At 36.5% G+C, this 16,102-nt stretch overlaps 1 protein-coding gene across 21 annotated transcripts in view; it reads right to left on the minus strand.

Moving 5' to 3' along the window:
- Nucleotides 1–9,721: 9,721 nt before the first annotated feature.
- LOC131762898 (platelet glycoprotein 4) overlaps nucleotides 9,722–16,102 on the minus strand; it is a 199,966-nt gene continuing 193,585 nt past the window's right edge. For all 21 annotated transcript variants that reach the window (XM_067042741.1, XM_067042729.1, XM_067042739.1 and 18 more), the window contains 5 exons: nucleotides 15,689–15,807; nucleotides 14,650–14,723; nucleotides 14,027–14,081; nucleotides 13,076–13,240; nucleotides 9,722–10,550 (listed from right to left, as the gene is read on the minus strand). In XM_067042741.1, the coding sequence (XP_066898842.1) occupies nucleotides 13,076–13,240; nucleotides 14,027–14,081; nucleotides 14,650–14,723; nucleotides 15,689–15,807 (413 nt within the window). In that variant the 3' untranslated portion in view covers nucleotides 9,722–10,550. The remainder of the gene's footprint in view (nucleotides 10,551–13,075; nucleotides 13,241–14,026; nucleotides 14,082–14,649; nucleotides 14,724–15,688; nucleotides 15,808–16,102) is intronic.

Here is a 16,102-nt window from a genome sequence, read left to right on the forward strand (position 1 = left end):
GTAGAATATTCTTGGTTGAAAGTATTTTGTTTTCATTTTTGTTTTTGTTTTTTGGTTTTTTCCCCAGCATTTTGAATATATCGTGTCTCTCCCTTCAGGCCTGCAAAATTTCTGCTGCAAATTCTGCTGATAGTCATATGGGGTTTCTTTGTGTAGACTAAATTATTTCTCTCTTGCTGCTTTTAAGATTCTTTCCTTCTCTTTTACTTTTGATTTTTTAATTATAATATCTCTTGCTGTGGGAATCATTGGGTTCATCTTATTTTGCACTCTCTGTAGTCCTGGAGCTGGATGTCTGTGTGCTTCCCCAAGTTAGGGAAGTTTTCAGCCATTATTCCTTTGAATAAGTTCTCTGTTCCTTCCTTTCTCTCTTCTCCTTCTAAGACCACTGTAATGAGTATGTTAGTCCACTTGATGTTGTCTCAGAATTCCGTTAAATTTTCTTCACTTTTTCTCATTCTTTTTTCTTTTTGATGTTCTGATTGGGTGAGTTCCACTGCTCTGTCTTTGAGTTCATTGACTGTTTATTTTGCTTCATCTGCTCTGATGTTAAACCCCTCTTAGTGTATTTTTCAGTTCAATTATTGTATTCTTCAGTTCTGTGACTTTTTTCCACAAAGTATTTTATTTATTTTTTGGGAGGGGGCCTTCATTTTATTTTATTTATTTATTTTTAACATCTTTATTGGGGTATAACTGCTTTGCAATAGTGTGTTAGTTTCTGCTTTATAGCAAAGTTAATCAGCTATACATATATCCTCATATCTCCTCCCTCTTGCATCTCCCTCCCACCCTCCCTATCCCACTCCTCTATGCGGTCACAAAGCACTGAGCTGATCTCCCTGTGTTATGCGGCTGCTTCACACTAGCTATCTATTTTACATTTGTTAGTATATATAAGTCCATGCCATTCTCTCACTTTGTCCCAGCTTACCCTTCCCAATCCCCATGTCCTCAAGTGCATTCTCTACATCTGCATCTTTATTCCTGTCCTGTCCCTAGGTTCTTCATAACCAATGTTTTTTTTTTTTTAGATTCCATACATATATATGTGTGTTAGCATACGGTATTTGTTTTTCTCTTTCTGACTTACTTCACTCTGTATGACAGACTCTGGGCCCATCCACCTCACTACAAATAACTCAATTTCATTTCTTTTTATGGCTGAGTAATATACCATTGTATATATGTGCCACATCTTCTTTATCCATTCATCTGTTGATGGACACTTAGGTTGCTTCCGTGTCCTGGCTATTGTAAATAGTGTTGCAATGAACATTATGGTACATGACTCTTTTGATTTTTGGTTTTCTCAAGGTATATGCCCAGTAGAGGGATTGCTGGGTCATATGGTAGTTCTCTTTTTAGTTTTTTAAGGAACCTCCATACTGTTCTCCATAGTGGCTGTATCAATTTACATTCCTATCAACAGTGCAAGAGTGTTCCCTTTTCTCCACACCCTCTCCAGCATTTATTGCTTGTAGATTTTTTGATGATGGCCATTCTAACTGGTGTGAGGTGATACCTCATTGTAGTTTTTTTTTTTTTTTTTTTTTTTTTTTTTTTTTTTTTTTTTTTGCGGTACGCGGGCCTCTCACTATTGTGGCCTCTCCCGTTGCGGAGCACAGGCTCCGGACACGCAGGCCTAGCGGCCATGGCTCACGGGCTTAGTTGCTCCGCGGCATGTGGGATCTTCCCGGACCAGGGCACGAACCCGTGTCTCCTGCATCGGCAGGCGGATTCTCAACCACTGCGCCACCAGGGAAGCCCCTCATTGTAGTTTTGATTTGTATTTTTCTAATGATTAGTGATGTTGAGCATCCTTTCATGCGTTTGTTGGCAATCTGTATATCTTCTTTGGAGAAATGTCTGTTTAGGTCTTCTGCCCATTTTTGGATTGGGCTGTTTGTTTAATATTGAGCTGCATGAGGTGCTCGTAAATTTTGGAGATTAATCCTTTGTAGGTTGCTTCTTTTGCAAATATTTTCTCCCATTCTGAAGGTGGTCTTTTTGTTTTGTTTATGGTTTCTTTTGCTGTGCAAAAGCTTTTAAGTTTCATTAAGTCCAGACTTTTTCCTGGACTCCCTCCCTGCTAGCTGTGGTGCACTAGCCCCCTCCAGGCTGTATTCATGCAGCCAACCCCAGTCCTCTCCCTGGGGTCTGACCTCTGAAGCCTGAGCCTCACCTCCCAGCCCCCGCCCACCCCAGCGGGTAAGCAGAAAAGCCTCTCGGGCTGGTAAGTGCTGGTCAGCACCTATCCTCTGTGTGGGAATCTCTCCACTTTACCCTCTGCACCCCTGTTGCTGCACTCTCCTCCATGGCTCAAAAGCTTCCCTCCTGCCACCCTCCCATCTCCATCAGTGAAGGGGCTTCCTAGTGTGTGGAAACCTTTCCTCCTTCACAGGTCCCTCCCATAGATGCAGGTTCCATCCCTATTCTTTTGTGTCTGTTTTTTCTTTTTTCTTTTGACCTACCCAGGTAAGTGGGAAGTTTCTTGCCTTTTGGGAACCTTGAGGTCTTCTGCCAGCGTTCAGTAGGTGTTCTGTAGGAGTTGTTCCACATGTAGATGTATTTCTGATGTATTTGTGGGGAGGAAGGTGATCTCCATGTCTTACTCCTCCACCATCTTGAAAGTCTCCTCCAAAGTACTTTCAAATGTACTTTCTTAGATTTTCTTTTTCTCTGTGTTGAATTTCTCATTGTGTTGTCTTGAATTCGGTGAGCTTCTTTATGACAATTATTTTTAACTCTTTATCAGGTAAATTACTTATCTCCATTTCATGAATGTTTTTCCCTCACGTTCTACCTTTTTTTTCTGGGGAATATATTCCTTTATTTCTTTATTTTGCCTTTCTCTCTGTGTTCGTTTCTATGCATGAGATGTAATAGCCATCTCTCCCAGTCTTAAAGGATTGGTCTTGAGTAGGAGATGAACCATACTGTTCATCTGTACCCTAGCTCTTGATTTTCTCTCACACCTTTGTGATTGTCCAAGCAGCCTATTTTATTTTTAATAGCTCAAAGTAATTGCACGTGTGCAAGACCTGTCATTCTCCCAAATAGGAGGAGCTCATTGAGCACTTTTATTCAGGCTGATTGGAAGCAGTACCTTAGGCTACAACTTTTAAATTATGCACATTTATACTGTCTGGTGGGATCACAGATTTATGCTGTTTTGGGCTCTAAAACCAAGTGTTTTAGAGGTGTGCCCTGGGTGGCAGTTGAAAAAATCAGGGCACCAAACAAGTTAAAATAGTTCTTTTCTGGGAGATACCAGTGAGATATAGTGAGGCAGAGGAAGAGCACAGAGATGGCATTCACCAGCTTATGTTTGCTGAGAGTATCTCCACAGGACTCTAGATATATGCCAATCCTGAAGCCTGCCCCTCCGGTCAAAGCTCCAAGTCAAGCAAAAACACCTCCTTCACAGAAAGAATGGGAGTGTTTCAGTCTGTTATTTGTGCAGTGTCCTCAGCGTGGTAGTGTGCCAGGAACTGTCAGTCTGATTGTTAGAGTCCCATGTGACTCAGGAACACAAGGCCCTCTGGCCTCTAGAGCCAGGTGATCAAGGGGTATCCCCTGGGAAGCACCCTCCAAACCCAGGGCACCAGATGTAAAAACTGGATCACCAAATGTGTGTAAAACTCCCCTCTGTGATATATTTGCTCTCTTCACACTGCAGAGCATGAGTGTGAAATTGGCATCTGTTGGCTGGAGTGAGGCATAAGGGGAGCATAAGCACAGTGTCCAAGTTGGGACAGGGGAGGTAGCACCTGCCTGCTAGAACAAAGCAGAGGAAGAGTGTGAAGATGCTGTCAGCAGCCTCTGTCCCCAGAAAGTATCCCAGCACGCCCCTATGTGTGTGTCAAATGAGATGCCTGTCCCTCAGTCTGAGGTTTTAAGGTAAGCAAATGAGCCTCTTTGATATACAGTCTGGGTGCCTCTGGTTCTGCTGCTTCTGTACCTAGCCCTGGGGGAGGAGAGCCTTGAGCGTGTGAGCCCTTTGACTGAGTCATTTCTCAGTTTGTTATACCTTTGTGGGTCTCGTGGATGCAAGATCTATTGGCTTTCAGACCGATATGTTTTGGGGACTCATGTCTCAGGTGCACATATTAAAAGTTAGGGTGCCCAATGTGGGGTTCAGACTCTTTGCTCCTCAGGGAGAAGCTCTGGGTTAAGTTTCCTCCTGAATGTTTCTTGCCAATGGCAAGATTGGGTCTCAGCCTCTCCTACCTGCTTTGATGTGGGTTTTTTTCTCATTTGCCCTATGTGTAGGAATTGCTCAGCTAGTTTTTAGTTTATTCAGAGAAAATTGTTCTTTATGTTGCTGTAGATTTGAAGTGTGTGTGGGAGAAGGTGAGTTCAGGATCTTCCTATGTTGCCATCTTCAGCTGGAACCAGAACTTATGTTATTCAGTAATAACATAAATAATGCATCAAATAACACATGTCAGCAAGAAATTATTTGTGAAAGAAGTTTCTGAATCCTAGTGACTCAACTGCCCATTCAGTTGGTTACTCCACTGATACAGCTCCTTATTCTTCTGTAAACATGCTACATGTGTGCTCGTGGCAGGCTGGGGTGGGAAGGGAATAGGGGATGGGCAAAGGAAAGTTGCTAACTTAATAGTCAGTGCAGACAGTTCTCACAATCTTATAGGACCTTTAATTGTAAATGATTATTCAGATATCTAGTGGGAAATACATAACATTAACATGTGATGATATTTCAAACAAGTTCCAGAAAAGAGAAAATTTTTAGAATTCTGTTCCCCAGTCTATATCAAAAGCTGAAGATATTTAACACTTTCTCACGAACCATATTTCCATTTTAGGATGGTTCCTTGGACGTTTCCCATAACTAAATTATCTTCTTTAGTACTTAGGACGTGGAGATTATAAAACTACCCACCACTTATTTCCCATCCTTTCATGCAGGCCTGTCTTTTCATAATGACCATAGTCCTCAACTGTGTAGACTGAAGGTAGGATTAGAGCGGAATAGTAGCTGTCAACTTGGTTTTTTGAGCCTAGATAGTTCCAAGCTCAGTCCTCTCTTCCACACTGGCCTTATTTATTCTTCATATAACTTCATAGATACTCATTCTCTGGAAATAAACCCTCATCTTTGTATTCTCCCCCCTTGCCCCTGCTCCTTACCCCTTTCTAGACATCCCCCAAGCAAGCAATCCTGCCCATTATTTTGCCCAGAGTAAAGCTCCATAGCTGTTAATATATTCCTTATAACTTATATAATATGTTAAACTCCTGGATGCTGAAGAGTCCCTTTATTCAAGTGGATAATTTCCATCTCAGATAAATTCTGGGGAATATTTCCAGTCTTAATATTCCTTACCTGCCCTGAGCTATCTCCTACTTCACATGCAGTAAATATGTGATCAAAGAACACATTCCAGAAAATTCAAAGAGAAAAGTTACTTTCATTTCACCCTCTACCCTGCCAAATAGATTAGCTCTATTACCATCTGAAAATAGCATTTACAAGCTCAACAGGGTAAATGAGAAAACTTAGTGGAATGTTTATAGCAAATTTTCAAGCGAGATGACGTTCTTCTCATCTCAGTATGCTTATATAGCTTTTCTCTCTTAAGCTGTTCTGTAAATAAATCTAATACCAACAACCAGTCAAATAAAACTTTTATACACAGGTAGTCTGGTTTCAGTATGACTTAAATCTGGACTTCTCAAATTTTCTTGTGTATATAAATCGCTTTGGTGTCCTATTAAAATACAGATTCTGATTCAGTAGGTCTAGGATAGAACCTGAGATTCTGCATTTTTAACAAGTTCACAGGTGATGCTGAGGCCCCTGATTCAGATTTCACATAATAAAGGAAACAAGACTTTAAAACATTTATATTTGTCCTAACTACATCAGAGTTCCCCTTCATGAGTGTGTAGAATGGAGCATTTCTATAATGTGTGAGCATAAGCTTACTAGCATCTGAGAACAGTTGGGAAAAGAAAATAGGAGTTAATATGTCAATAACTCATGCACAGGCAAAAACAGCTAGTATACAATTATAGTATTAATATCAAACAACATTAATGTCAAATGTATTCAAAAATTATAAATGAAAAGCAAATCATTATTCTAATAAAGGAAGTTTTTATTTTCACCAATGCTTAAAAATGCAGCGACCTTTGAGCCAGGAAAGAAAAAAGTAGAGTATGCCTGTATGTATTTGATACCAATATTAAACACTAACTCACCTTTAGTTCATTAGCTCAGCCTGCTACAAATAACTCAGGAAAACAATCATAGGTAATTCTGTTAGTGTATGCAGAAAAGGGTAATGGGCAGTGAGTCTTTTTTTCTTTCTTAACATCTTTATTGGATTATAATTACTTTACAATGGTGTGTTCGTTTTTGCTTTATAACAAAGTAAATCAGCTATATGTATACATATATCCCCATATCCCCTCACTCTTGCTTCTCTCTCCCACCCTCCCTATCCCACTCCTCTAGGTGGTCACAAAGCACTGAGCTGAACTCCCTGTGTTACGCGGCTGCTTCCCACTGGCTATCTGTTTTACATTTGGTAGTGTATATATGTCCATGTCACTCTCACTTCATCCCAGCTTACCCTTCCCCCTCCCCATGTCCCCAAGACAATTCTCTATGTCTGTGTCTTTATTCCTGTCCTGTCCCTAGGTTCTTCAGAACCTTTTTTTTTTTTTTTTTTAGATTCCATATATATGTTAGCATACGGCATTTGTTTTTCTCTTTCTGACTTACTTCACTCTGTATGACAGACTCTAGGTCCATCCACCTCACCACAAATAACTCAATTTGTGGCTGAGTAATATTCCATTGTATATATGTGCCACATCTTCTTTATCCATTCATCTGTTGATGGACACTTAGGTTGCTTCCATGTCCTGGCTATTGTAAATAGTGATGCAGTGAACATTGTGGTACATGACTCTTTTTGAATTACAGTTTTCTCAGGGTATATGCCCAGTAGTGGGATTGCTGGGTCATATGGTAGTTCTATTTTTAATTTTTTAAGGAACCTCCATACTGTTCTCCATAGTGGCTGTATCAATTTGCATTCCCACCAACAGTGCAAGAGGGTTCCCTTTTCTCCACACCCTCTCCAGCATTTACTGCTTGTAGATTTTTTGATAATGGCCATTCTGACTGGTATGAGGTGATACCTCATTGTAGTTTTGATTTGCATTTCTCTAATGATTAGTAATGTTGAGCATCCTTTCATGTGTTTGTTGGCAATCTGTATATCTTCTTTGGAGAAATGTCTATTTAGGTCTTCTGCCCATTTTTGGATTGGGTTGTTCATTTATTTGATATTGAGTTGCATGAGCTGCTTATAAATTTTGGAGATTAATCCTTTGTCAGTTGCTTCATTTGCAAATATTTTCTGCCATTCTGATGGTTGTCTTTTTGTCTTGTTTATGGTTTCTTTTGCTGTGCAAAAGCTTTTAAGCTTCATTAGGTCCCATTTGTTTATTTTTGTTTTTATTTCCATTTCTCTAGGAGGTGGGTGAAAAAGGATCTTGCTGTGATTGCTGTGATTTATGTCATAGAGTGTTCTGCCTATGTTTTCCTCTAAGAGCTTTATAGTGCCTGGCCTTACATTTAGGTTTTTAATCCATTTTGTGTTTATTTTTGTGTATGGTGTTTGGGAGTGTTCTAATTTCATTCTTTTATATGTAGCTGTCCAGTTTTCCCAACACTGCTTATTGAAGAGGCTGTCTTTTCTCCATTGTATATTCTTGCCTCCTTTATCAAAAATAAGGTGACCATATGCACATGGGTTTATCTCTGGTCTTTCTGTCCTGTTCCATTGATCTATATTTCTGTTTTTGTGCCAGTACCATATTGTGTTGATTACTGTAGGTTTGTAGTATAGTCTGAAGTCCAGTGATTCTTTAAGTGAAGTTGTAGATGGGCCAGAAGAGGCAGAGAGAGAGAGCAGCCACAGTGTCTCTAATACATAGAACTTCAACCAGAAACACTGAAGTAACAGGTGGAACATACCTGCAACAAACTCCAGCTCCAAAGATAATTATTGTGTAGTTCAGACATTGATAACGGGTTAAGCTTGACATATTATTGCACATGTAAAAATCTAATGTATAGCTATGTTTTTTTTCCTGAAATGATACCCCCTTTACCTCTCTTTTTCTGAGAACTGAAAGCTATATAGATTGTTCTCTTTCTTCATGTACTTGTCAACAACAATAAGCCTCAACCCATTTTAAGATGCTGTAGACTCTCTAATTTATGTTAACCCCTTTGCAGAAGCTATACATTTTCAAACTTAAGTTTTGAACAACAACAGTTTTGTGGTGATTAAACAATTTTGAATGAAAATATGCCTCTCTAAAATATGGGGTAGTTTTTCTACGAAACAAAGCAAATTCATCCTTGTGTATAGTTACAGTTTCTCTGGAGCAATAAGCAGGTCAACGTTTAATACATTCCCCAAAAGTGCTCCACTCCCACCTCAGCATGTGCACATGGGCATGCACACACATATCCAAACCCACTTTTCACATAAAAACGTCTATCTCTCATTTTTTTAAAGAAAGTATTATACTTTCTACTGGGCATTTTTAATGTGTTTCACTTATCTCTGTGTATAGATTTCTTTTTCCTCTGCATAATTTATAGAATTCAGAGAAAATATGGTGAGGAATGATAGATTAGAACATACATGTATTTAGTTGAACAGTACTAAAGACACATAAGTCAAAAACTTTTTACTGATACCCAAATACTATGGAGGCGCATTCCTGTATGAAGAGTTAAAAACTGAGTCACTGATTGGTTATGCAATTCTACCATGAGGTGGATATGTAATTTCTCAACCAATTCTTTTGAACAGTTTCTACATCATTCAGCCCTACTTAGTTTAAGATTTAAAGAAGTATCCTTTATACTCCTCCTAGATCAACATGTCCACATGTATCCTAAGGCAGCAAAAGTAGACTCAAGTATCAGAAGAGGATGTTTAGGAACTCATCTGTCTATATCTTAGGGGGTTATACTTTTTTCTGTTGCCAATAAATGAGAGGACATTATTACATCAGTATGTTTTGAGTAGCTTCAGATTTGCAAAAGATCCTTCTGAACTGGTGGTATCTTGGTTTGGGGTTTTCAGTATTTACCCTGGAAGCTAACATGAGGAGTTTAATTATTCTTGATTTTAGTATCTCAACAAACCAGTTACTAACAATTTATCCTAGAAACCTCTGTGTGTAAAACACAAACAGAATGTGGTCCACCTTCCCTTTCTATGGGGGGCCTTTCTAGGGGGCCTAGTGCTCTCTGCCATAAATGAACTCCTGCTGATGAAAGGGGTTACCTAACAATATGTCTTCTAATAAAAAGGCAATATCCTTCCTAGTCTAGAATTTAAATACTGCAACTCTAAAGCATGACCAAGTATCCTTTTATTTCCTTTTCCCCCAAATGGCTCAAAAACTTAATGAAGGAAAATGTGGTCAAGATTGAATTTAGAAATGTTGCAGAAGGAAATATAGATGCATAAAGAAATAAAAATTCGATAGAATACATCGGTCAGAAAACTAGAGTAAATGTTTTGTGACACAACTGGACAAAAGTACAGGAATTTAAGGAGCAACATTTTTTAATGTTTGAAACCAGTCTTTCTGTGGTGACTATGAAAGCAAGAAATATTACGACAAATAACTTTGAATGCACATTCTACTCTTTGTAATCTCCCACACAATAATTTCTTTATTATCATTTACATCTCTTAAAACCAGCACAGCATTCTGAAGTTGCCAAGCATAAGTTATATTCAACTGAGTGAAAAGATAAAAATCTACTCAAATTTCCAAAAGAACTGCAGAACATGGAAAAATGACAGTCCCAAACATGTCCATTTGTATAATCATTGACAAAAATATAAGCCCATATTGTTATAAACAGCATGGTTATAGTGCCTACTGATGCTGTAGAAAGGATTCCATAGAGAAAGAAACTTAAGTAATGTTTAATAAATGGTTCATAGGGCAGTCATTTAGTTTCCATTCTTAAATGTCTTTCAGAATAGTTGATGCTCATGAAAAGCAATGTCCTGACAGTCCTGGGGTCTGTGTATTGCAGGGACATTGATGAGGGTGTGATGTTTTCCCTTTGACGAGGAAGACAAGAGTTTAGGGTCCAGGATTTGTTTAGAACATCTACCCCTTTTCTGAATTTTGGTTCCCTTTTGCTATCAGTGAATCAGTACCAAAGAAAAATAATTGGATCATGCTGAAGCCACACCTGTAGAAACTGAAATCCATTCCATCGTGAACATGTTGAATTTTAAAAGTTACTGCTTTTTGTTCAAAGTGTGGATTTTAATGACATCTTAATAATCCTTTAGAAATGTGCTGCTGCTCAGTGCAGAGAACAGAAGTGCGCCAGTTCTTCAACTGTAAGACAAGGTGTGTTTCGCAAAAATAAAGCATATTAAATCTTCATTTTGTAGGTCGATATTAAGAAAGGTCCTCATGTAGCTGGTGCATAAATGTAAAGACTCATTTGCTTCCTGGAAAGCAGAAGAAAGGTAAGTACTTATCAGAAAGTCGTGGAAAAATACAACAGGTAATATTCAAATTCCAAATTCTGAAGATGTCATGTTTTCTAGTAATTAGCCCAATTTCTCAAGCTGCAGAGAAAAATTCTCTGATGAACTTCATGGATAAGGCAATTATTTTCCCATTCCAGGATACATGGAAGGCTGCTTCCCAGCTCTCAAGAGCTGCTCATGGCCAGATAAGGAGGGGTAGCTCATTAAATCTGCTCTGGATGAGCATTTCCACTCTTTGCTGTCCCTTCAGACCATCCTCCATTTAGCGGTGTATATACTACTACTTTCAAAAGGACTATTGGCTTATTCTCTTTGTGATCCATTGAGCAAAATCACACCTTAGCTCCACCATCTTTGCTTTACTCTCTCTTGTACATCCATCTCCTTATTTTTCAATTGTTTATAAAGCTTCCCAGAGGCATAATAATTATAATATTTGAAACTGAAGCTTGTTTAAGGAAATCTATATCTGTGATTCTTCTAAATCTAGTAAATCAGGTAATCTACAGAGAACAGTGTTCTTCTCTATTTGTAACGAAAAGAAAACAGACATATCATTGTGTAAAGAGCAGTAACTTTTCCTTCTAACAGTCAAATGTTTAAGTCAAGTCAATATACTTGTTGATAAAGACACTCTAGAAAGTTTCCAGTCTTTCACCTTAATTTAGCCACATAGAGACCCAAGATATTGGACATTCAGGGCTCATTAAGCACTGATGAAATAGATCATATAATTTTAATAGAGAATAGTATCAGAAAATTTTTACAACTACTATATACTTCATTTTGAAAAGCATATTCTCCCACTACAACAAGGTTTTGTCGTAAATTAGCTTTTAGGTGAATGATCTCTTCTGTCTGTTATATATAAATGGTCATATGAAGTACTTTGTTTAATCATAACTCATCTGTTACTGGACTGATGAGAGGTCTTAATGGTGATGCCGTATTTCCTTTATTTATTATAATGTGAATGTATTAAGTCAGCATTTTGAATACATTCTGTCCAAAATGACTGTAGGCAGAATTGTTCAGTCTTCTTTTCAGGGAATAAATATAGGCCAAAAGCATCAGAACAAAAGATGGAGTTGCCTTCCTAGGCCCAAGCTCTCAATCTCACACACAAAAAATATTGGTCCAAAAATGCCACTTCATTTTTTTAAATCTTCAATTTGACTGAGTCACGTTTTGCAAACGGATAATTTTGCAGTTAAAATTTACAATTTTCTGGAACGTCTCCAAAAGATAGAAAGATGATGATGGATCCATGGCTATTGGAAACTCAAAATTTTATTAGGGATGAGTTGTGATAATTCATGTAAAATATTTAGCATGATTTTGACACATTAAGAAGGTCAATAATTATCAGTGGCAGCTCCAGAATTTCTATATAAGACAGCTTATGGTCAACAACCTGATTGAAAGTAGAGTAAGAAGACTTGTTTTGAAATTGTGATTTTTCATAGCAAGTATATTGCTTTTATTTAGATTCCATATTTTTTTGATGTTCCTGGGAAGGAAGGCTGGGTGGAAGCTATGGATAAGTGGAAAATCACCCCCCTCAGGCTGTACCAATGCCACGTATGATCATTAAAGAAAGGCTTTCATTTAGGAAAGATAGGGTCCGAGATTCATTACTCTATGTACAAGGGAGCACAGGCACTAATGTCTAAAACACAGAGGCCTGAACCGTCTGTCTCTTCAGTTTTGCTAAAACTCCTATCTGTCCACATTTACATGATTTTTCCTATAAACTCTGAGTAACTTGGTTTTACTATGTTGAACATTTTTTGTCTCTATTTTCTTGCACCGTTGTATTCAGTTCCAGCTCTCGAATTGTAAGCTCCCGAATTGTAATCATTCATCAGGGCTTCCACATCATGATTTTGGACAGCATGTCTATATGCAGCAACTCTCTTTTAATATGCTATCTTCATTTTAAAACAGCATATTTTAATCTTATCATTTATTGAGATTTTAATTCTCATTAATTTTTAGCTTATCTAATTTAAATTTTCCTTTTTATTTTCTTTTCCTTTGTACATTTCAGTCTCCCCAAATATCTACCATTTTCAGTTTCACATACCCTTTCCTAAGCAGAGATATAGTAAACTAATTATTTGTGATTTTTAAAAATAACTAGCTAGAAATAATTAAGAAATAAAATTTAGCACATGTATAGCTTTTGTGCAACATTCTAATTTTTCAAAGGTGACAGTTTCATAATTTAGCCCATTCCTCCCAGAATAAAGATGAAATGTAGTGATCTGCTTAATATTAATAGGCCTTATTACTCATTCAGGCTTTGTTTATAATTTACATTAAGCATCTCAAAATTTCAAGGATGTGTTAAAAATGCTAGGTGACTAGACATATCCAGAAATATTTGCAGTCTAGTTTATACCCTCTTTTTGATAAAATGAAAACAGTAATATATAAACTAATGTTATTAAAGCCATATATAATTTTTATTATATACTTACTTAATTTACTCTCTTTGATCTGCATGCACAGTATGAAATCATAAAAGCAATAAACATCACCACACCAACACTGAGTAAGGTAATTTCTACCAGGCCAAGGAGGTTTATTTTTCCAGTCACTTGATTTCTAAACATTTCTGCCTTCTCATCACCAATGGTACCAGTCTGTAATCAAGTTAATAAATAGCGTTATTTGGTTAGATTTGGGAACAAAATACTCAACTCGCCACTTAAGTGTATCACTCTTTTTTTGCAACACCGCATAGATGTTAGTCATCTTTATCTGTAAGACAAGCCAATGGAATTTCCTTTGCATGTCAAAGAAGGCAATAAATGCCAAGGTAGAACATTTAGAGAGAGAAATATAATCTTCCTCCCTTGAAACATGTTAGCTAGCATTCTTCAATATACTGATTTCATTGATAAATACAATGGTCTTACTGGAATATTATCCAATTTTCCAGAGGTTGTTTCCTAGTGGCAGAGGAAAATGCCAAGGGTCAACAGTTTTCCTCCTCTAAAGGCTTATGAAGTTCATTTCCTAAACCTGTGGCTAATCATTTCCCTGATTTGTACTAAAAATATCTTGTCAGACACTAGACAGACTGCCTACATCTACTCTAATCTGGTCTTTATAAGTTTGGTAGGCTTCTATTAGCACTACAACATTGGCATTGAGTTATTTGGAGTTACACGTTTGCATGACTCTTTCCTAACACGTGCATTATGAAAATAAGAACACTGAAATCTAACATAATCGTGATACTTCTGTGTGATTTGGTACTCTGAAAATAATTATTATATAATCAATCATATATAAATCTCCCATATATGCAATGGAAACACAAGTTCAAATACTATATATGTGTATTCAGTTTTCAAACATCAAAAGCTTTTTCTATCTACCAAGAAGTTTACTGTTTTTAGTGACTAAGAAATAAAAATACTAACCTCGTTAAGCCAAAGAATAGGCACAAAATAGTTCTGCTTCAGACCCTTTAATGCTCTGTAATAAACATTGAAAATAATTATGAAAATATATACTAATATACTACCCATATATGACAGAAATGTTAGTAATTATTAGCGAAAATAAATGTTCAGAAATTAGTTGCTCTTGAAACTTGGTTAAGTACCTTGATGTTTGTTCCCTGTAGTGAATCATTTAAATTTTAATATGGCTGTTTCTCAGACATCTTTCACTCTTATATATCTTTCTAATACACATTTCTAATTAGACTGACTTTTCCTAAGCGTATGTTTTGTCCTTTCAACAAATTATACCCAGGAAACTAAAATATGAATGCTAGAAACTATTCTCTTGAAAATATTTGGACAGCTAGCAAAATAAGCAGTGCCACAAATACTCATTCCAAAATATGTGTAAATACCATTTCACACTAGATATAATTCTAAATTACAAATGAAAGTTATAAGCATTTAGTAATCATTTAATGACATAAAGCCAAATAGAAGGTGCAAGTTTTATTATTTCCACTTCCTGTCATAGATACACCCACATTCTTACAAGGAGGTAGTAAAAATCATAATGAAACTTTTTCCAAGGGACTCACTCAATTTTTCTTGCTGGCTTGACCAATATGTTGATCTGCAGCCGTTTTGCAAATCGTAAGGTAAATCCAGTTATCTAAAAAGAGAACAAACTATAAAATTACCAACTTATTTTAAAAACATTCTTTTATAATAGCCAAAACTTATTTTTACTCTTATGTAGAACCTAAGGTGAAACTGTTGTACTTAAAACTTGTGAAATTTATTAAATAATTATTTGGACTTATTAAATATTACATACATAACTCTCCATAATTATATTTTATGTGTATATGCCTGTGTGTATACAGATGTATACACACAGGCATATATATGTGCACGCACGCACACACAATTTTTTGCCCAAACTACTGTCAAGGTTTTAGTGAGATTTTTGATTTTTATCTGAACTGCTTTTGGGGAATCAACAACAACAATAGTAGTGAAACCTAGAACTCATGTAGTCAGTTTAAATCCTGAACTATATATTGTCAAATATATATTCGGTCAGAATCCATGTATCGTCCATATAATTATAATGCTACTTCGGTCATTATTTAAACTGAAACGTGACTACTAAAATCCTGTCATTTCATTTAACTGTTGACAAGGGAATATTAACATTAAAGTTAAAACTGTTACACTATAGGATATTTAGTAGATTTTTTTCACTAAGTATATCATAGCTCTTGCCTCAAATGCACATATACCCGTAAAACTTTTTTAATCCCTCATAGTCTACAGTGTCCCTTCATGTAAGCAATACTTGCAGTTAGGTATAAAAGAAGCATCAAAGAGTACCTTATACCAAATTGTTTTAAACTGATTAGAATCATTTCCATCATTGTTATTCCTGATCGTTGCTGAAAAACTAAAATTGAATTACCTTGACATTTCATAAGCAACAATAGGAAGAAATCAATGTAATTTTCATTGAAATACAAGTTATTTATCAATATTGTGATACAATAAATATCAATAAATGTGATTGACAAAAGGAGAGAATTAAATTTTTTCTTCAGTTTTAAAAAAACAAATGAGATAAATAATATATTTGCTTACAGGTTCAACATCTAAGTATGTGCTGTGCTCTTCTTCATTTGGACTTAAGCCTTCAATAAGTTGTGCAGTTTCAGGACTTGCATATAGAAAATGAGGAAGTGAAATATACACGGGTTTTCCTGAAAACAAGGTTTAAGAGACAATTGGGATAAATTGTTTTCCTCATTTCATATACCACTTCGGAAAGACTGCCTTGAAAATAAAGCTTTTTAAGTTAGAAAGAGAAATGCATAAAGTTGGCTTTGAATACTAATTGGGCGATGAGGGTGAGGGAAAATTATTATATCTGATTGCTTTTTGATCAAAAATAAAATATAAATTTCTGTATCATCCTACTAACCATTCAGTTGATGTCTGTTGTTTATCCCTTAGGTGTTTATTTTCAATATGTAATGCTTAGCTGATGAACACAAA

The sequence above is a fragment of the Kogia breviceps genome, chromosome 9 (genome assembly GCF_026419965.1).
Source record: "Kogia breviceps isolate mKogBre1 chromosome 9, mKogBre1 haplotype 1, whole genome shotgun sequence".
NCBI classification, from domain to species: Eukaryota; Metazoa; Chordata; class Mammalia; order Artiodactyla; family Physeteridae; genus Kogia; species Kogia breviceps.